The sequence below is a fragment of the Pygocentrus nattereri genome, chromosome 2, assembly GCF_015220715.1.
Source record: "Pygocentrus nattereri isolate fPygNat1 chromosome 2, fPygNat1.pri, whole genome shotgun sequence".
In the NCBI taxonomy this organism is placed as follows: Eukaryota; Metazoa; Chordata; class Actinopteri; order Characiformes; family Serrasalmidae; genus Pygocentrus; species Pygocentrus nattereri.
This window is the reverse complement of record NC_051212.1, coordinates 13,678,912-13,693,560: the sequence shown is the minus strand read 5'-3', so window position 1 is coordinate 13,693,560 and position 14,649 is coordinate 13,678,912. Positions and strand designations below refer to the sequence as shown.

Below are 14,649 nucleotides of genomic sequence, written 5' to 3'. Positions count from 1 at the left end.
TCTTAAAATGTGCACACCTACGAAAGCCAGCATGTATACAGTTGTCACTACAGCATGTGAGCTCAGTGTGGGTACTGCGTGGATATTGTTTAAGTTAAAGTGAGGGCTTTATTATTGTGCATGCAAGTGTCTGTGTACGAGAGGGTGTCTCACCTGCCGGAGCTGCTGGACGCTGAGGACGAGGCGCTGTGATGTAACGGCCGTAGCCCTGGACCCTCTCGCTCTTCGCAATCGTCCATGTCCACATCGCTGCGCGAGCGGGGGACAGTCTCTGAGCCTGTTCCGCCACCACGGCGACGACCCTCTCCCTGAGCCTTCAGAGACTCACTGCGGGCCAAACGCACTGACACTGTAGGACTAAGAGACAGAGAGACAACAAATGCCATTAAAGGACTCATGAACTACACAATCAAAACTATTCTCCATCTCCTCAAACACAGTTGAGTTTGTTACTTCATAAACTGTAATTTGGTCACAGACCGATTTTTCTATAAACATGTATCAAGGAGTAAATTAAGATATCTTAAAATACTGGAATCAAATATACACTAAAAACGTAAAATGTTTTTTTAGGTTCATTTATCGAAATTTTATGGCAAGAAAATTAAACCAGAATTTAACGTGAGGTCTTAGATCAGGTATATTTACTGACTAACTGCAGACGAATAGATAAGCACTGACGTTAATAACATGAATAGGGAGTTTGATCCTCAATCTAGATTTCAGAAGAAACTCGCTTACAGGCACACAAATACTTACACACTGAAGTTTGACACCAAACAACAGATTTTTTAATCTCAGCAGTATTGAAGTAATTCAATCAGTGCTATAAAAGATAATGAATTTTAGTGCTCAGCACTGGTTACTGTATAACTTAACAGAAAATTCTGACCCTGCTTTGAGAAACTGGACAGAGTTATGTATGAGATAGACATCTTAAGCCAGTGAAGATGAAATAGGCCATAGACAAAGTATAACTCCAATTAACCATTCCTTATCACAACACTGGCCTCTGAAAAAATGTGCAAATGAGCTCCCTGCCCAATCAGATTTGTTTTGCTCTAGGCATCCTGACCAATCTCAGATGTTTCACAAAATGGTTTGTAAATTCTTTAACAAATTAAGTCATTTACCTAACCAAACAAATACTGCTGAAAACAGATATAACTGAAGTAACAGACACAAATGACGCTCTCTAAGGCCAAAAGAAGCAAAAAACACAAACACACCTGTCCATGCTGTCGTCACCAAGGCTGCCAGTGGAGAGTCTCTGTCCCTCGTTCTCTCCGTCTTCCCCAACAGAATCTGTATGGTTCTCAAATTGCTGAATTATGTTCTTCACGTTGCCTGGACGAACTAGAAGAAAAAGAAAGAGAGAGAGAGGAAGAGAAACAAAGAGATAAAGAGAGTTTGAGAGTAAAGCAAAAGGAAAAAAAGAATTGAGTAAATAAGTCAAATTTGTGTACTACAAATCTGAATGTAAATAAATAAATAAACAAACAAACAGGAACAAAAACTGTCTAATGGGAATGATGGGAATGTACGAAGAGAGGCATGTACCTTCTGTAGGGGATAACGGGACATGGAACGCTGGAAAAACAAACAGGGACAAACGGGAAACAAAACTAATGAAATACCAGTGCCAACAAGGATGACAACCAAAATGAGAAAAACCAAGACAGTTCAAACAGATGACAATATAGAGGGGAAAGGTAAACCCAAAAAAAAAAAAAAAAAAAAAAAAAAAAAAACACCATGTGCCGAGTGATACAGGAGTGTGTGTGGGTGTGCATTTACTGGACTGGGATGAGCTCCGGGGTTTGCCGATGTACTTCAAGATTGGATTTCTCTTCTTATCCTCTCCATCTTTCTCCTTCTTGATGCCACCCAGCTGCTGAGAGATAAACAACATTTAGTATCTAAAAAACAAAAAAACAAACAAACAAACAAACAAACAAAAACAAACCACAACAACAGACAGACAGAGAAGGAAAAAAAAAAAAAAAAAAAAAAACCCAAAGACAGCCCCAGACTAAAGAACAGAATCTGATCAATGATTAGCATAACGGTGGAAACAAAAAACAGTACACATTACAACTAGATCGTGAAAAAAAAAAAAAATAAATAAATACTAGTAACCACATCCAAAAACAGTTAAAAATATATAACTTCTGCGTTAGTTTTTTTTTTGTCGTTTCCTTTGTTTTTATTGGAATATTGGGAGCAGCCGAAAGAAGAAGAAGAAGATTAATATTACTTTTATGTTCTTGATGGTTGCATTTTTATTATATTTTTATCCTTTATACTTTCATCTTTTTTTTTAATTGTATCTATTAATATATCCATTTTCTGCTATTTATTATTATTATTATTATTATTTTGATTATCTGATATATATTTTTTATCTGCCACCAGTGTGAACAATTCTTTTTTTTCTAAAATGCTGTATTTCACATCTAATCACTATTTTTTAAACATCATGATTTAATTATGCAGAAATTGAGAAATCATTGGAATTCCCCTTTAAGAAGCAAGACCAAATCATCAGTCCCTCCTACAAAACTAAAACAACAGGAGAAAGATTTATCCGAATGTGCGTCATATAAATATGCGCAGATTAACAACTACGTCTCAAAATGCCCTTTTCCCAAAACAGAGTCAAGACCACAGGTGTAAATGAATACACTGGTAACTTCTATTTGTATAGCTGCTCCCCAAAAACAGATCAGAGTTCTATAATGATATTTTGTGCTTACTCTCATTAACTGCCCCAAACTACAATTTCTAGCATTAATATTATACATCAGCTACAAGTGTCCAGGATTACAAACACTACTTCCTCTCTTATTATGTGAATCTGAAAGGTGAACATATCACCCTCATATCTGATACAGATGAACCATTTTAACCTTGCATAACTACATGCAGACGATGTAAAAATGAAAGTAAGGCACATAAATGTGAAAGAGGTGGGAGGAAGGGAGAAAATAAGTATACCTTCTTGGTTTTGGGGAAGAAAGCAAGCCACTTTTCCTTCTCTGTGGTCAAGCCTGGGAAAACCTTTGAGTCTCGCAGCTTGATGCCCGAGTGCCGCAGGTAGAGGAGGACAGTCGACGCCAACGGTGAACTGGAGAGGTTTGAGCAAACAGTACAGACAGACATTAAAAGATAAATAAAATAAAACGAGTAAAAACGACAGCAAAAACCAAGAACCAAAGTATATTTTATCCCATTTATCCGATTTCCATTTTGTTGTAATTCCAAAGCCAAAATATCTTAACTGCTTAAGGAATAAACAATGAGGTAATTACCATGATCTAAACCTAAAGTCCATTGGAAACATCTAAACATTAAAAACATTGGAGGTTTAATATTCACTTATGATTCCTTATACGAACCCCCAAATAAGTAAACCAATCTTATGACAAGTTCAGACATCCATTTGTGCAAATAACTTTTCCCCCTCTCCCCATGATGCTCCCCAGGTTTGTTTCAGCCCTGGAGGAAACACTGAACCCTACTAATTCAGTTTGAATATACAAACAGCTGCCTGCTGCCCTCAGCGCACAAAATCATGGAGTAGATAGATATTTATTAAGCATTTGCTCCTACCTTTTCTCCTCTTCGTGCTTTGATCTGTAAATAAAGGATACAAAAGGTTAATTCTTTTACTGGCACCATCCACGCAACATATGCACACAATCAAATAAACCCTAATGTCAAAATGAGCCGAGACATCATCATCAGAAAGGCTTTACCCATAATTTTTGCTTGCTTTTTTCAAGAAGCTGTCAAATTCTAAGACTACATCCTCACGGTTAAACTCATGAAGTTATCATGTGACCCTGCACTGTGTGTGTGACCGTGCTTGAGGTAAGTGACCGTGTTTGTGGTGTATGTGAGATGTCATGTGATGTGGTCTCCATGCTGAGGTGTGTCAGGACAGCGACTACAAGTGACCTTTGTAACTCCAGAGAGCAGACTCCACTTTAATAATGTCATTACATCATCTGACTACAGCACTCACTCACTGTTGTCGATTGGTTAAGCATATTGCTATTTTTAAAAAGTTTTAATAGAAGAGCATTTCAAATCAGCAAACACAGTAAAAACAATGAAGAGATGAAGCCATCTTTCATAATTAGCACTTTCACAATTATATTCCAGTTGTTTCACCGTATCAAAATTTCTTTAAAATATAGAGTAGACTGATTATATGAGCTTGAACTGTTGAACACAGCTAAAGCCCTCAGACAACTTGGCCAATTTGTTCCTCTTATGCTGCACTTACACTGCTCTGGCCCATCAATGTGCCACAACGTATCACATTCATTTACAATGGTAAGCGTCAGTTAAGTCAAATGTGGCCAGAAGGGGCAAAGTGGGTAAAGCATGTTGAGTTTGGAAATGCAGTGCAATGACAACTTGAGTGGAACTGAATTTAATGCAAATGAAACAGTCCAATAAGGAGGTAGCTGGTGTTTGCGTGACTTGTGCCTGCAGCTCAAAGTATAAAATATTAGCTCTTCTTTTTAAAGATTTCCACACAACATGGAACATCAGCTGCGAAAGCTAATTAATGTAAACAACTGTTTACCTCTAAAATATAAAATTTGAACAGGAAAACAGTCCAAACCCGAAATGACTAATGTTGACAGCAAGTTATAATCAAACTAAATCCTTATCTGTCTGTCTGCGTCCATGAATGCAAATATCGTACAGTGGCGTGTAAATGCAGCATCAGAGGTGAGGAAGTCACCAAGAACTACTACATGACCAATAAGTGCACCAGAATATAAAACTGAAATGGTATGTTTGTGTGCTAATGGGTGTAACAGCTAGTTAGGGAGCTTAAGCAAATGTCATTACCATTTACCATCTGACACTTAAAAAGATTTTTTTTATAACCAAATTGAACTTGTTGTATGTTAAAAAAACACTTAATAAAAGATACTTGATTTTCTCTTTGCTCAGGGTATAGCTCATAAATTGAATAAAAAAAAACAAAAAAACTACAGAATATTTATAATAATCCCTTCATATATATTTCCAGCTGTAAATCATGATCACTCTTCAATTTCCAACTCAGATCTAAAAAAAGAAAATTCTTATTACGTATTAAAAGAACAAAAATATGAGCTTACAGGAGCTCCCACAGTGCAGTGACCTGTCTGTCCACTACGTGTTTCTCTTTCGCTGGATCACCATCTAACTGCTGAAGATCACTCTCCCCAAACAGCGAGCCCAGCCCCATCATCTGCTTATTCCTGTGATACAATGTAAACAGCAGTACACTGTAATTAATAGCAAAAAAAACAGATCAGTCCCAATCAGCTATGTAAACACACACACACAAAAAAAAAATTACACCACATAAATCAGAGGAGCGGGCTTAAACATGTTTGTACTTGCATTGAAACGGATTTTTTCAGTGCTGAACCCGTTGATATTAATTCGTATGAAAGCTTTACCTGTAGTCCTGTATTTGGTCCTGTATGTCTGGAAGCACCTGCTGTTGAAGCTCGGACAGTGGACCTCTGATGTCCTCCTGAGCATGGAGACGACTCTCTAGACAAAAAATAAGAAGGAATTCATTAACAATGAATGAAAGAGTGACTCTCTCTGCTGAAAGTACAGGCTTTGCTGCTTTTGTCTTGGAATTAAGGCAGTTGCTTTAGAGATTAGGTCTGAATTCGCCGGAGTACTACTCTTAGCATTTCACAGATAAAGAAAACACTGAAACATGACAAACGTAGAAAAAGGAGCTTACCTATATCTGACAGATACTCATCTCTGACTTTAATCTTCAGAGGCTGAGAAGAGTGAAAAGTAAGAGTCAAAAACGCATCAGCGAACAGTGAGCGCTGTGATGTTTCAGTGAGGTGACTGTTACAGGAGCCGTGTCATACTTCATTTTGATTCGAGGGTGCAGAGATTAGACACAGCATCATTGTTTTCATGCAGTGTAATGGTCTCACATGAGTAAGCTGCTGTTTTTGTGTATGAAGGCGCTTATTTGCACATGCAGCTGTGCATGTAATGTGGTTATTTTAGTGTTGTTGCTTTAGGTAGATGGCCAATGTTTTGAGTGCGAGTTTGAATCATACTGTAACAGATAAGGTTTCTTAAGACCTGACACTACCTCAAGCTTGCTCTCCTCATATTTGTTCACTGTGAAGAACTGATGTAAACTCTAGGAAAATGCCTTCTTGTACATCTGATAGTTTGTTTAGTCCTGTGATTTAAGTACCGTTTATAACTGCTGACATATGAAGTTTATATGTGGAGCATTACTTCAATACTTGAGACTGGCTTTCAGCTATAACTTCGCCTACTTTTCATACTGTTAGCTGTATTTGAACAATCTTAAAAGGTGGTTCTTATTAAAGACAAATAGTTCACCATTGAACCATGAATGTGTTGTATATGGTTCTATTCAAACCCATATTGAAGAGGGTTCTAAATAGCATCAAAAATTGTTACACTTAAAAAAAAGACGGTACTTTAACAGTTCTTTAGAAAAGACAACAGTTCTATGCAGAAACGGACACTCAAAGAAAACCTTTCACTGTGAAAGATTTCCTTTGCATTGTGAAAGGATTCCTCATACTGATAGAGAATGTGCTGTAGAAGGTTCTAGAAAGAATGTTTTTGAAAAGGGTTCTATATAGCACCCAAAGCAGTTCTACTATGGTCACTATGTTAACCTTGTGATAAGAACCCATTTCAAAAAGGTTCAACACAGAACAATACACTGCACATGCTCCATCAATCTTAGGAACCATTTCATGATGGAAAGGGTTTTTTGTGTGTTCTATAGTGTAGTATAGTGTTCTATAGTTTTGTGTGTAGTTCTACAGAATCCTTTTCTGTACTAATGGACCTTTTAAGAACCATAAGTGTGTAGACATTAGTATAAAGAAACCTCTTCAAAAACACATGTAACACATTCTCCATCAACCTAAAGAACCATGCAAATGGTTCCTTGAGTGTTCACGGTTCCATATGGAACCATTTGTCTTTACCAAAAAACCCCTGAAGAACCATCTTTTTTAAGAGTGTATTAAAGGCTGACAGAGCACGAAAAGAGCAGCAACCTACCAAAAAAATCTAAACAATGTCAGACTTCAGTTCACTAAAGCCCTGCTTTACATTAGGTAGCTAGGATCCCTATACAATCCCATTCAGGATAAAAGCTGATCACCACGGAATATCACAGTATCAAACACTCTTGGCTTTGGATGGGCAATATGATATTTTATGGTTGTGATAAATTGTGTTTTTGTGATAAACTGTATGGTTTTCTGAGCACAATATCATGGAAATAGTGCTTTAGAAGCACTGACCAACTTCCTGTTGCACTGCAGAAAACAAATAGCTTTTAGAAACAGAACTCAAATGGATTTAGTGCAGTGGGTGAAAACACTAAAAAGAATAAAAATGTACACTGTACCAAGAGTTTTTGGTGGTAATTCTGAAATCTAGCATCTGTCCATGGTGTTTGTGTGTCAAAAATACTGATGTGTATCGAGTATTACGAAATCACCTTTAAGTATTGGGATGTGATATTTTTGTTATCACACCCCCCTGACCATATGTTACATACGTTGCATAAATACTGCATTCTTTGTTGTATGTGATATTGTTGACTTGGCCATGTACTGTGATTATGTTTATCTGACCACGTAGATGTTGTTAACGTGTTAACTTCGATGACTTACAGCATCAGAGTCCAGGAAGTAGGAGCAGATTTGTGGAGCAAGAGCACGAGCTTCTTTAGCGCTTGATCCCAGGTACGCCTCCACAGACAGGTAGAACAGCTACAAAAACACGCAGGACATCACACACACTATCATTACGTCCGTTACCCATAGTGGAACATTTTCCCTTTTCAATGCTGATAGTGTTTCATAAATAATGAAATGATCATAAAATATTCCAGTTTCAAACATGTATTCAAAGTTCTGATGCAGTTTGACCAATACACTATCAAGATAAGTGGAAAATAAAAGCGCCTTTTTCCTCTTGTCAGAAAAGAGAGGATGGCACTGACCAGTGGGTTAGGGTCCAGCAGCTGACTGAAAATGTATCTCATAAAAACAGTCATATGCGCTGGACGGCTTTTCAGCAGCTCAATGTCCTGAAATGGACCATCCATCTGAGAAGGACAGACAGAGAGAGGGTGAAAACCAACACACACACACACACACACACACACACACACACACACACACACAGAAAACCTACTGGGGAAAAAGAACAAATGGAAAGAAAAAAATAATAATTCTGTAGCAGAAATGACTCACTTCATTGATTGTATAGCTGTCATCATCTTCCTCCTCTTCCTCTGGGCCAATTATATGAGCCTTCCCTCCCTAGAACCAGACCATAAGAAAACTAAATTAAGGACGAGCTCCTGTATGTTTGGATAGGCTTGTACAGGAAAAGATCAGCAAACTGTGGTGACAAATCAGTATAAACGAATCTCGTTTCTCCAGGCAAGTTTGAAATCAATTCAGGAATATGGAGTAATATTTTACTCTACAAACAGATTAACAGATTTTCTAGTTGATCATGCGTTTTTATCCTTAGTGTCTACAGAAGTGAAAGGGAAAGTTAATGTTATTTGCTATGCCCACTGATATTCCGCAGTGCAGCGCTCCCTCAGCAAATTTGTCACACAAACACTGGGGACCCTCACACGGATTAATTATGGCATCAGTTCCCTTTCAAACAAGAAAAAAGGAATATGCCTCCATGTCTGTGTTTCTATCTCACCGAATCGACAGTATGTGTGTCGGAGCCTTGTCTACGGTGTTGAGGGGTCCGGAAGGACGAAACAGGGGAGGAGAAGGGGCTCTCACATGCCTGCAACACAGAGAAAGAGGAATGGCACACTGGTGAGCTGGGCGACATACTGAAATAAAAACAGTAACTGCTGTGATCTACTGTATATCCTCTGTATGTGATCATTTCAGTGTACAATGATCCAGTTTCATTGTTTTCTTTCATTCACCAAAAGGTTGACACTACACTTGACAGAATTCAATAAATTTGACAATTAAATTAGAGACTGATAATCCATTTGAAGAACCTACACGTTTACAAACTTGCACACTTCCGCACTTAAACTGTCTATCAGGCCAAATACCAGTAACAAACAGCTGCCAGTCAGCTCTGCACACCATACACACTGGAGAATTTGATTTGCAATTCAAGGCTATAGTATCGTTTCACTTCCAGATGCAGTCCAAATAAGTTTTCGATTGCTCTGGACTGCTAGTACGCTTGTTCTCAGTAACATTCATTAGAAATGAATGAGTGTGTGCAGGCTAGAGAGCTGTCCAGAGTCACAGGAAAATGTTTGACAGCAGATTATAGCTGTATAACTGTATACAGTCATTTTAAACCATTTTAAAAACCTTCTTTAGTACCTTGTTCACTGACTAATGCAACCAAACAGTTGTTGTCCCCCCCATCTTCTGAAAGCCTCAACCTCTCTAAGATGCTCTTTTTTTATTTTTTTAGATCCAATCATATAATGGACCTGTTGCCAATGAACCTAATAAGCTGTGAAATGTTCCACCAGGTGTTTTCTCAGCATTACACAATTTTACCAGTCTCCCCCCCACCCCCACCCACCCCAACCTCTTTAAAATGCGGTGTTGACATCAAATTCAAAGCAGGCATATAGGTTTAAAAAAAGAAAAAAAAAAAACAACTCAATTTCAATATTTCATATGCAGTCTTTTCTTTTCAATTAAACATAGGACTTAAACGACTTGCACATCATTACAACTTGTTTTATATGAAAGGATGAGAGGAATCTGTAATTATTCTTTTTACTGTGCCAAGTACAAACAGAAGGAAGAGGTACTCCATTTATCTTTTACATTTTACAGACAATACCTTGCAATTTATTGTGAGTTTGATTATCTACATTTCCACACTAAACTGTAATACAGTTATGTTAATTATAGTCTTGATAATGGATGAAAAAAAATGTAACCAGTAATCGTAAAATGTAAAGCCTGCTTTTTGACCCATATCCAATCCCGACAAGCAGACAGGGTGCTAAATCAAGCATGTCTAAAGCTCACAGTTAATGACGGTCTACCTGCATGGTATCATCATTTCATACTGCACCAAAACGATTATAATCTTTTTCGTTGATGCCTATCTTATTATAACAGACAGAGGAGGAGGTGGAACTCCCAGACACATATGACACAGATGAGGGCTGGTGAGATAAAGTAGGTTGAGCATCCCCCCATGAAGATTTAGCTTCTTACATAACTCACCTCAAATTCCCCTTCCCCTGAATCTATAGATAATCGACCTGCCAAAACAAACATCAGTTAAGAGTATCTACACATAAACTGGTTTCAAATGACATGAGCAGAAGAAAAAAAAAAGCTGTGCAGAAACATTAGTAGGGCGATAAATACTGATCAATCATGGCAAAATGATTTACACAATCACTGCAACAAAAACAACCTACACATATGAGCAAATACGCACCTTCTCCAGCGATCATATAGTTGGTCTCAGAGCGTGTTCCATCCTGTGAAAAGGACAAAGCAAGACAGGTATTTAGTACGCACCACTGTAAAAACAATGAACAAAACAACAATGACTCAGTGCCTGAGAAACATCACTTACCAGATCTTGCTGAATTTTCACTCTGACTTGGTTCGCTCGTCTTTTGGCACTTTCTATTCTCTCCTCTAAAGATGGAGAGGGGTTTCTGGACTGCTCCTCCAGCAAGCCCTTCGGATCAGTCAATACGATCATTCGTTATTTAGGGTTTACTTCTATGATACAGTTCTAGTGTATGAAGGTGATTATTGAGCAGAAGCCCTTATGGGGAAGCCAAGACATAGGATACCTGAAGCTCTGCCTCCTCTTGCTCCAGCATCTTTCTAAGGATCTGTGTGGCATGTTTTTGGACTTCTGGGTCCTGCAAAATGAGCAGACAGATAAAACCTGGCATGCTTAAACTAAACAGGTTTTTGAAGCAGGATGTGAGGGTAAAAGTAAAGATGCAAACTTCAGACTTTTAATGTATCTTGGATGATCAACTGCATTTGGGGCAAAGGAGAAACTTTGTAAACCTGACGATTCTTTCAATTACAAAAAGCATATGAAATTATCATAGTTACGCAGAGCCGCTGATGAAGAAAGTCATCTTCAGGTAATATCTAGACAGACAGAGTTTAGTAAGAGACACTAATGCACACCTGTAACGGTTTGGGGCCGGTGATTCTCTGTGAAGGGGTACCTATTCCTGTGGCCGGCAGGGGTGGAGGTGGTGGAGGTGGAGCTTCACCTCCTAAAGATGTCCTGTGATTGGGCAAAAGGTCTGAAGCAAGGCGCTGAAGGGGGACAGAGGCTACGGAAGGCGGCGGGCCCTGCAGCGTCAGTGCCACATAGGTCCCAGCTATGAATGAGGTATCAGGCATGGAGAAAAAAAAAAAAAGACAGAAATAATTGCTACAAACAGAAGAAATATACAGAACAGTAGATGCAAGAAAAACAGAATAGGACATCTTTCCATGTGTTAAGTCAAAATTCATACTCACATTTGATCATCTTCACCACTTCCTGATGAGACATGGACGACACCAACGAGCCGTTGACCTGTAATAGTGGATGATACATCAGGTAAAGAAGCGCTGTTCCTCAAGAACCAAACAAAAAAAACAACATCTCATGTAGTATCATTAGACTAAAAGCACCTTAATGATTCGGTCTCCCTCCTGCACCCCCGCCTTTACTGCTGCTCCACCTGCAAGAGATAAGAAATGAAACAGAGAAACAGAAAGAGAGAAAATGACCCTGTGATTACTCAGAACAACAGCTGAAAAGAACATATAAAAGGGGATGATCATCACAGAAGTGTAACTGTATTTAAAGCCCCTGGGTATGAAGTGAGGTATAAATCTAAATGAATAAACTAACGGTGTAACAATACAACATATCATGCATCGTTCAATAGGAGTCGCTCAGTTCAATACACACAGGTATCAAACAGTGCACTCAACAGACTCCAGCAAATTAAGTAATCATTTTAATTATGAATGCATTGCATGAGGGATAACTACATTTAAACAAGTATGCTCACAATGAAGGCAGACCCTGCTCATCAGAAACGTATATAAGCTCTGGGCTAACATATTAGCTTCTGCTTAGCCTACTGTGCTTTCAAAATATTGACTCCTCTAATAAACAGAACAGGAAAACATTAAAATAAGGCAGACCTGGACGAACATTCTGCACGAGCTTGATCCTCTCTCCACATACAGTGAAGCCGAAGCCCAGAGTGTCCCTCTGCACAACCACGCATCTCTGCACCAGACCTGGAGGGGATTGGGGGGGGGGGGTGGCAGAGAGAGAGAGAGAGAGAGAGAGAGAGAGAGAGAGAGAGAGAGAGAGAGAGAGAGACTCAATTTAAATTTCACTGTTGTCTTTATATAATGTTTAAAAAAAATAAATAAATAAATAAATAAAAAAAAAAAAAAAAAAAAAAAAAAAAAAACCCTGTAAGTCAGAACTGAATGTGCCAAACTACTGGGAAAATTGTCCCCAGTACTAAGGCGTGAAATATTCCAATAAATTTGGGTCAATATACTTATATATTAAATAAATAAATTTACTATATTTATTTAAAAATGTTATAACTGATATTGCAAAACTGCAATTATTAACTGCAAATTATCATTCACATGATTTTTTTTTTAATTGCTTCACTTTTATTTATTTAACTGCTCTCTTTTTGTATACAACAGAATGTAAATAATAAAAATCGATACAAAAGGAACATCAACCGATTAACTACATAAATACATATTTTAAACACCCCTTGGAAATATAATAATGAGGACTTTAAGTCAAAGAACACTGGGGAACATGAAAATAAATCTCAGAATCTGCTGAAATCTGAGATCTACTCTCTGGTGGAGGGTAAAATGGACAAGCTTACCCAAAAGAAGAGTGCAAGTTTACTGATTTTGCAAGTCAGTTGATTTGACAGATCCTAAACACTGCTAATATCACACTGAGCTGAAAATAACATCAGTAAGCACCTTAATGTGTCTGAGTGGTTGGTTTTCAATGTTTATTTGAGAAATTTACAACAACACTTTTTTTCTAAATGCATGCAAATATATGTAAACACAGTCATCATTTTACCATGGAAAGGGAATGAGCTTCAGCATTTCTACACATACAGTACAAACAGTGACAAACACAGCTGTGTTAGGTAAGAGTGCGGTATTTGACTGGACTGTGTTACCTGCACCCTCAGCAGGAAGCTCTGCTGCAGACTCCCTCTGCTGGCCAACAGAAGACTTGCGCTCTGAATCTCCTATTGTCAAACTGCTCAACCTGGACAATAACAGACACAAGACACAGTTATATTAACATTAAGCAGTGCAACACGTCTGCAACAGCACTGATAAGCTATGAGGATAAAGGAGTGAGGGACAGGAGGATGAACTGGCATAGGACATGTGACAGGATAAGCTGGAGGAAAATCAATATGAGAGAGGGATAATCATAAAAGGGATGCCATGGAAAAGCATATGCAGTGCATTCAGGGAAGAATGATAGAAATGCAGAGACATTCATTGCTTGATGTCAACGCAGGCAGTTTAAAGGTGCAGGGAGCAGGAAAAACAATGGTCTGTTATTTCAATAACAATCAGTCTGTTTCCAAAACATGGCCTTTTTCCCACGGGAGCAGCTTCCTGTGGAACTGGTAGGGATGTTCCTTAAAATATTTTTAAATCGACAGAAATAAATGATGTAGGTTTAAACTGCATCAGCTGAAAGACAAGAGTCCAACACACTGAATCACACATATTTGCTTCAGTGCATCAAACTGGTTGGTGGAACCAAGTTTTCTAGGAAAACCTCCATGAGCAAATTAAATCTACCATCCGTTTCAGCACTGGCTTTAACGTGCTTTCACCAACCTCTCCTCTGTACTTGGAAGGGGTAACATGTGGCTACTTGCAGCAGGAGCCAGGTTTTCAACAGGGATACACTTATCTTCAGCTAGACTAACCTCAATGAGCTAACAGGCTTGTTACGCAAACTCTGCAATGCATATTTTGTGTGAGAAATTTGGTTGTAACATACATGAAAATGGCTTTGTTTAGTTTGCACGTCTTGCTTTGATGCTGCTAGCTGTATAGCTGTATACTCCGTAGCTTTGCAAGCAGAATACAGTGACAATACATGAAGCTGCAACAGCAGCAAAGCATCACTCTCTTATTGCAGTAACGTGTTGACAGTAACAGCAGTAAATGATTAAAACATGTCCGGGTGGTGGGTGTTTATTTAAGAAAAATAACTAACAACAACAACAACAACAACAACAACAACAACAACAACAACAACAACAACAACAACAACAACAACAACAACAACAACAACAACAACAACAACAACAACAACAACAACAACAACAACAACAACAACAACAACAACAACAACAACAATAATGGCAACACATTTTTGTCTGATTATTGTGAGATACTCTCTTGCACTGAAGCAGTCACTGGAGCAAACACACGGAGAGCTTAGTACAAGTACGCAGCCATAATACTGTAACTTCATCACTGGGCATGGGCAGAGCCTAAGTGC

The 14,649-nt window shown here is 38.3% G+C and overlaps 1 protein-coding gene across 8 annotated transcripts in view; it reads right to left on the bottom strand.

The window, feature by feature from the left end:
* arhgef11 (Rho guanine nucleotide exchange factor (GEF) 11) overlaps positions 1-14,649 on the bottom strand; it is a 40,207-nt gene that overhangs the window by 17,327 nt on the left and 8,231 nt on the right. For 4 of the 8 annotated variants that reach the window (XR_005131530.1, XM_017713582.2, XM_037545440.1 and 1 more), the window contains 22 exons: positions 13,295-13,386; positions 12,261-12,359; positions 11,739-11,788; positions 11,583-11,640; positions 11,241-11,440; positions 10,889-10,960; positions 10,663-10,770; positions 10,522-10,564; positions 10,302-10,339; positions 8,779-8,868; positions 8,307-8,375; positions 8,054-8,158; positions 7,722-7,820; positions 5,771-5,813; positions 5,472-5,568; positions 5,145-5,267; positions 3,613-3,636; positions 2,998-3,127; positions 1,798-1,894; positions 1,561-1,590; positions 1,230-1,356; positions 154-357 (listed from right to left, as the gene is read on the bottom strand). Coding sequence is in view for 7 of the 8 variants with exons in the window: in XM_017713582.2 (XP_017569071.1) it covers positions 154-357; positions 1,230-1,356; positions 1,561-1,590; positions 1,798-1,894; positions 2,998-3,127; positions 3,613-3,636; positions 5,145-5,267; positions 5,472-5,568; positions 5,771-5,813; positions 7,722-7,820; positions 8,054-8,158; positions 8,307-8,375; positions 8,779-8,868; positions 10,302-10,339; positions 10,522-10,564; positions 10,663-10,770; positions 10,889-10,960; positions 11,241-11,440; positions 11,583-11,640; positions 11,739-11,788; positions 12,261-12,359; positions 13,295-13,386 (1,998 nt within the window). In the remaining variant the exon portion in view is untranslated. The remainder of the gene's footprint in view (positions 1-153; positions 358-1,229; positions 1,357-1,560; positions 1,591-1,797; positions 1,895-2,997; positions 3,128-3,612; positions 3,637-5,144; positions 5,268-5,471; positions 5,569-5,770; positions 5,814-7,721; positions 7,821-8,053; positions 8,159-8,306; positions 8,376-8,778; positions 8,869-10,301; positions 10,340-10,521; positions 10,565-10,662; positions 10,771-10,888; positions 10,961-11,240; positions 11,441-11,582; positions 11,641-11,738; positions 11,789-12,260; positions 12,360-13,294; positions 13,387-14,649) is intronic. The other 4 variants (XM_037545421.1, XM_017713584.2, XM_037545432.1 and 1 more) reach the window with 3 other exon arrangements.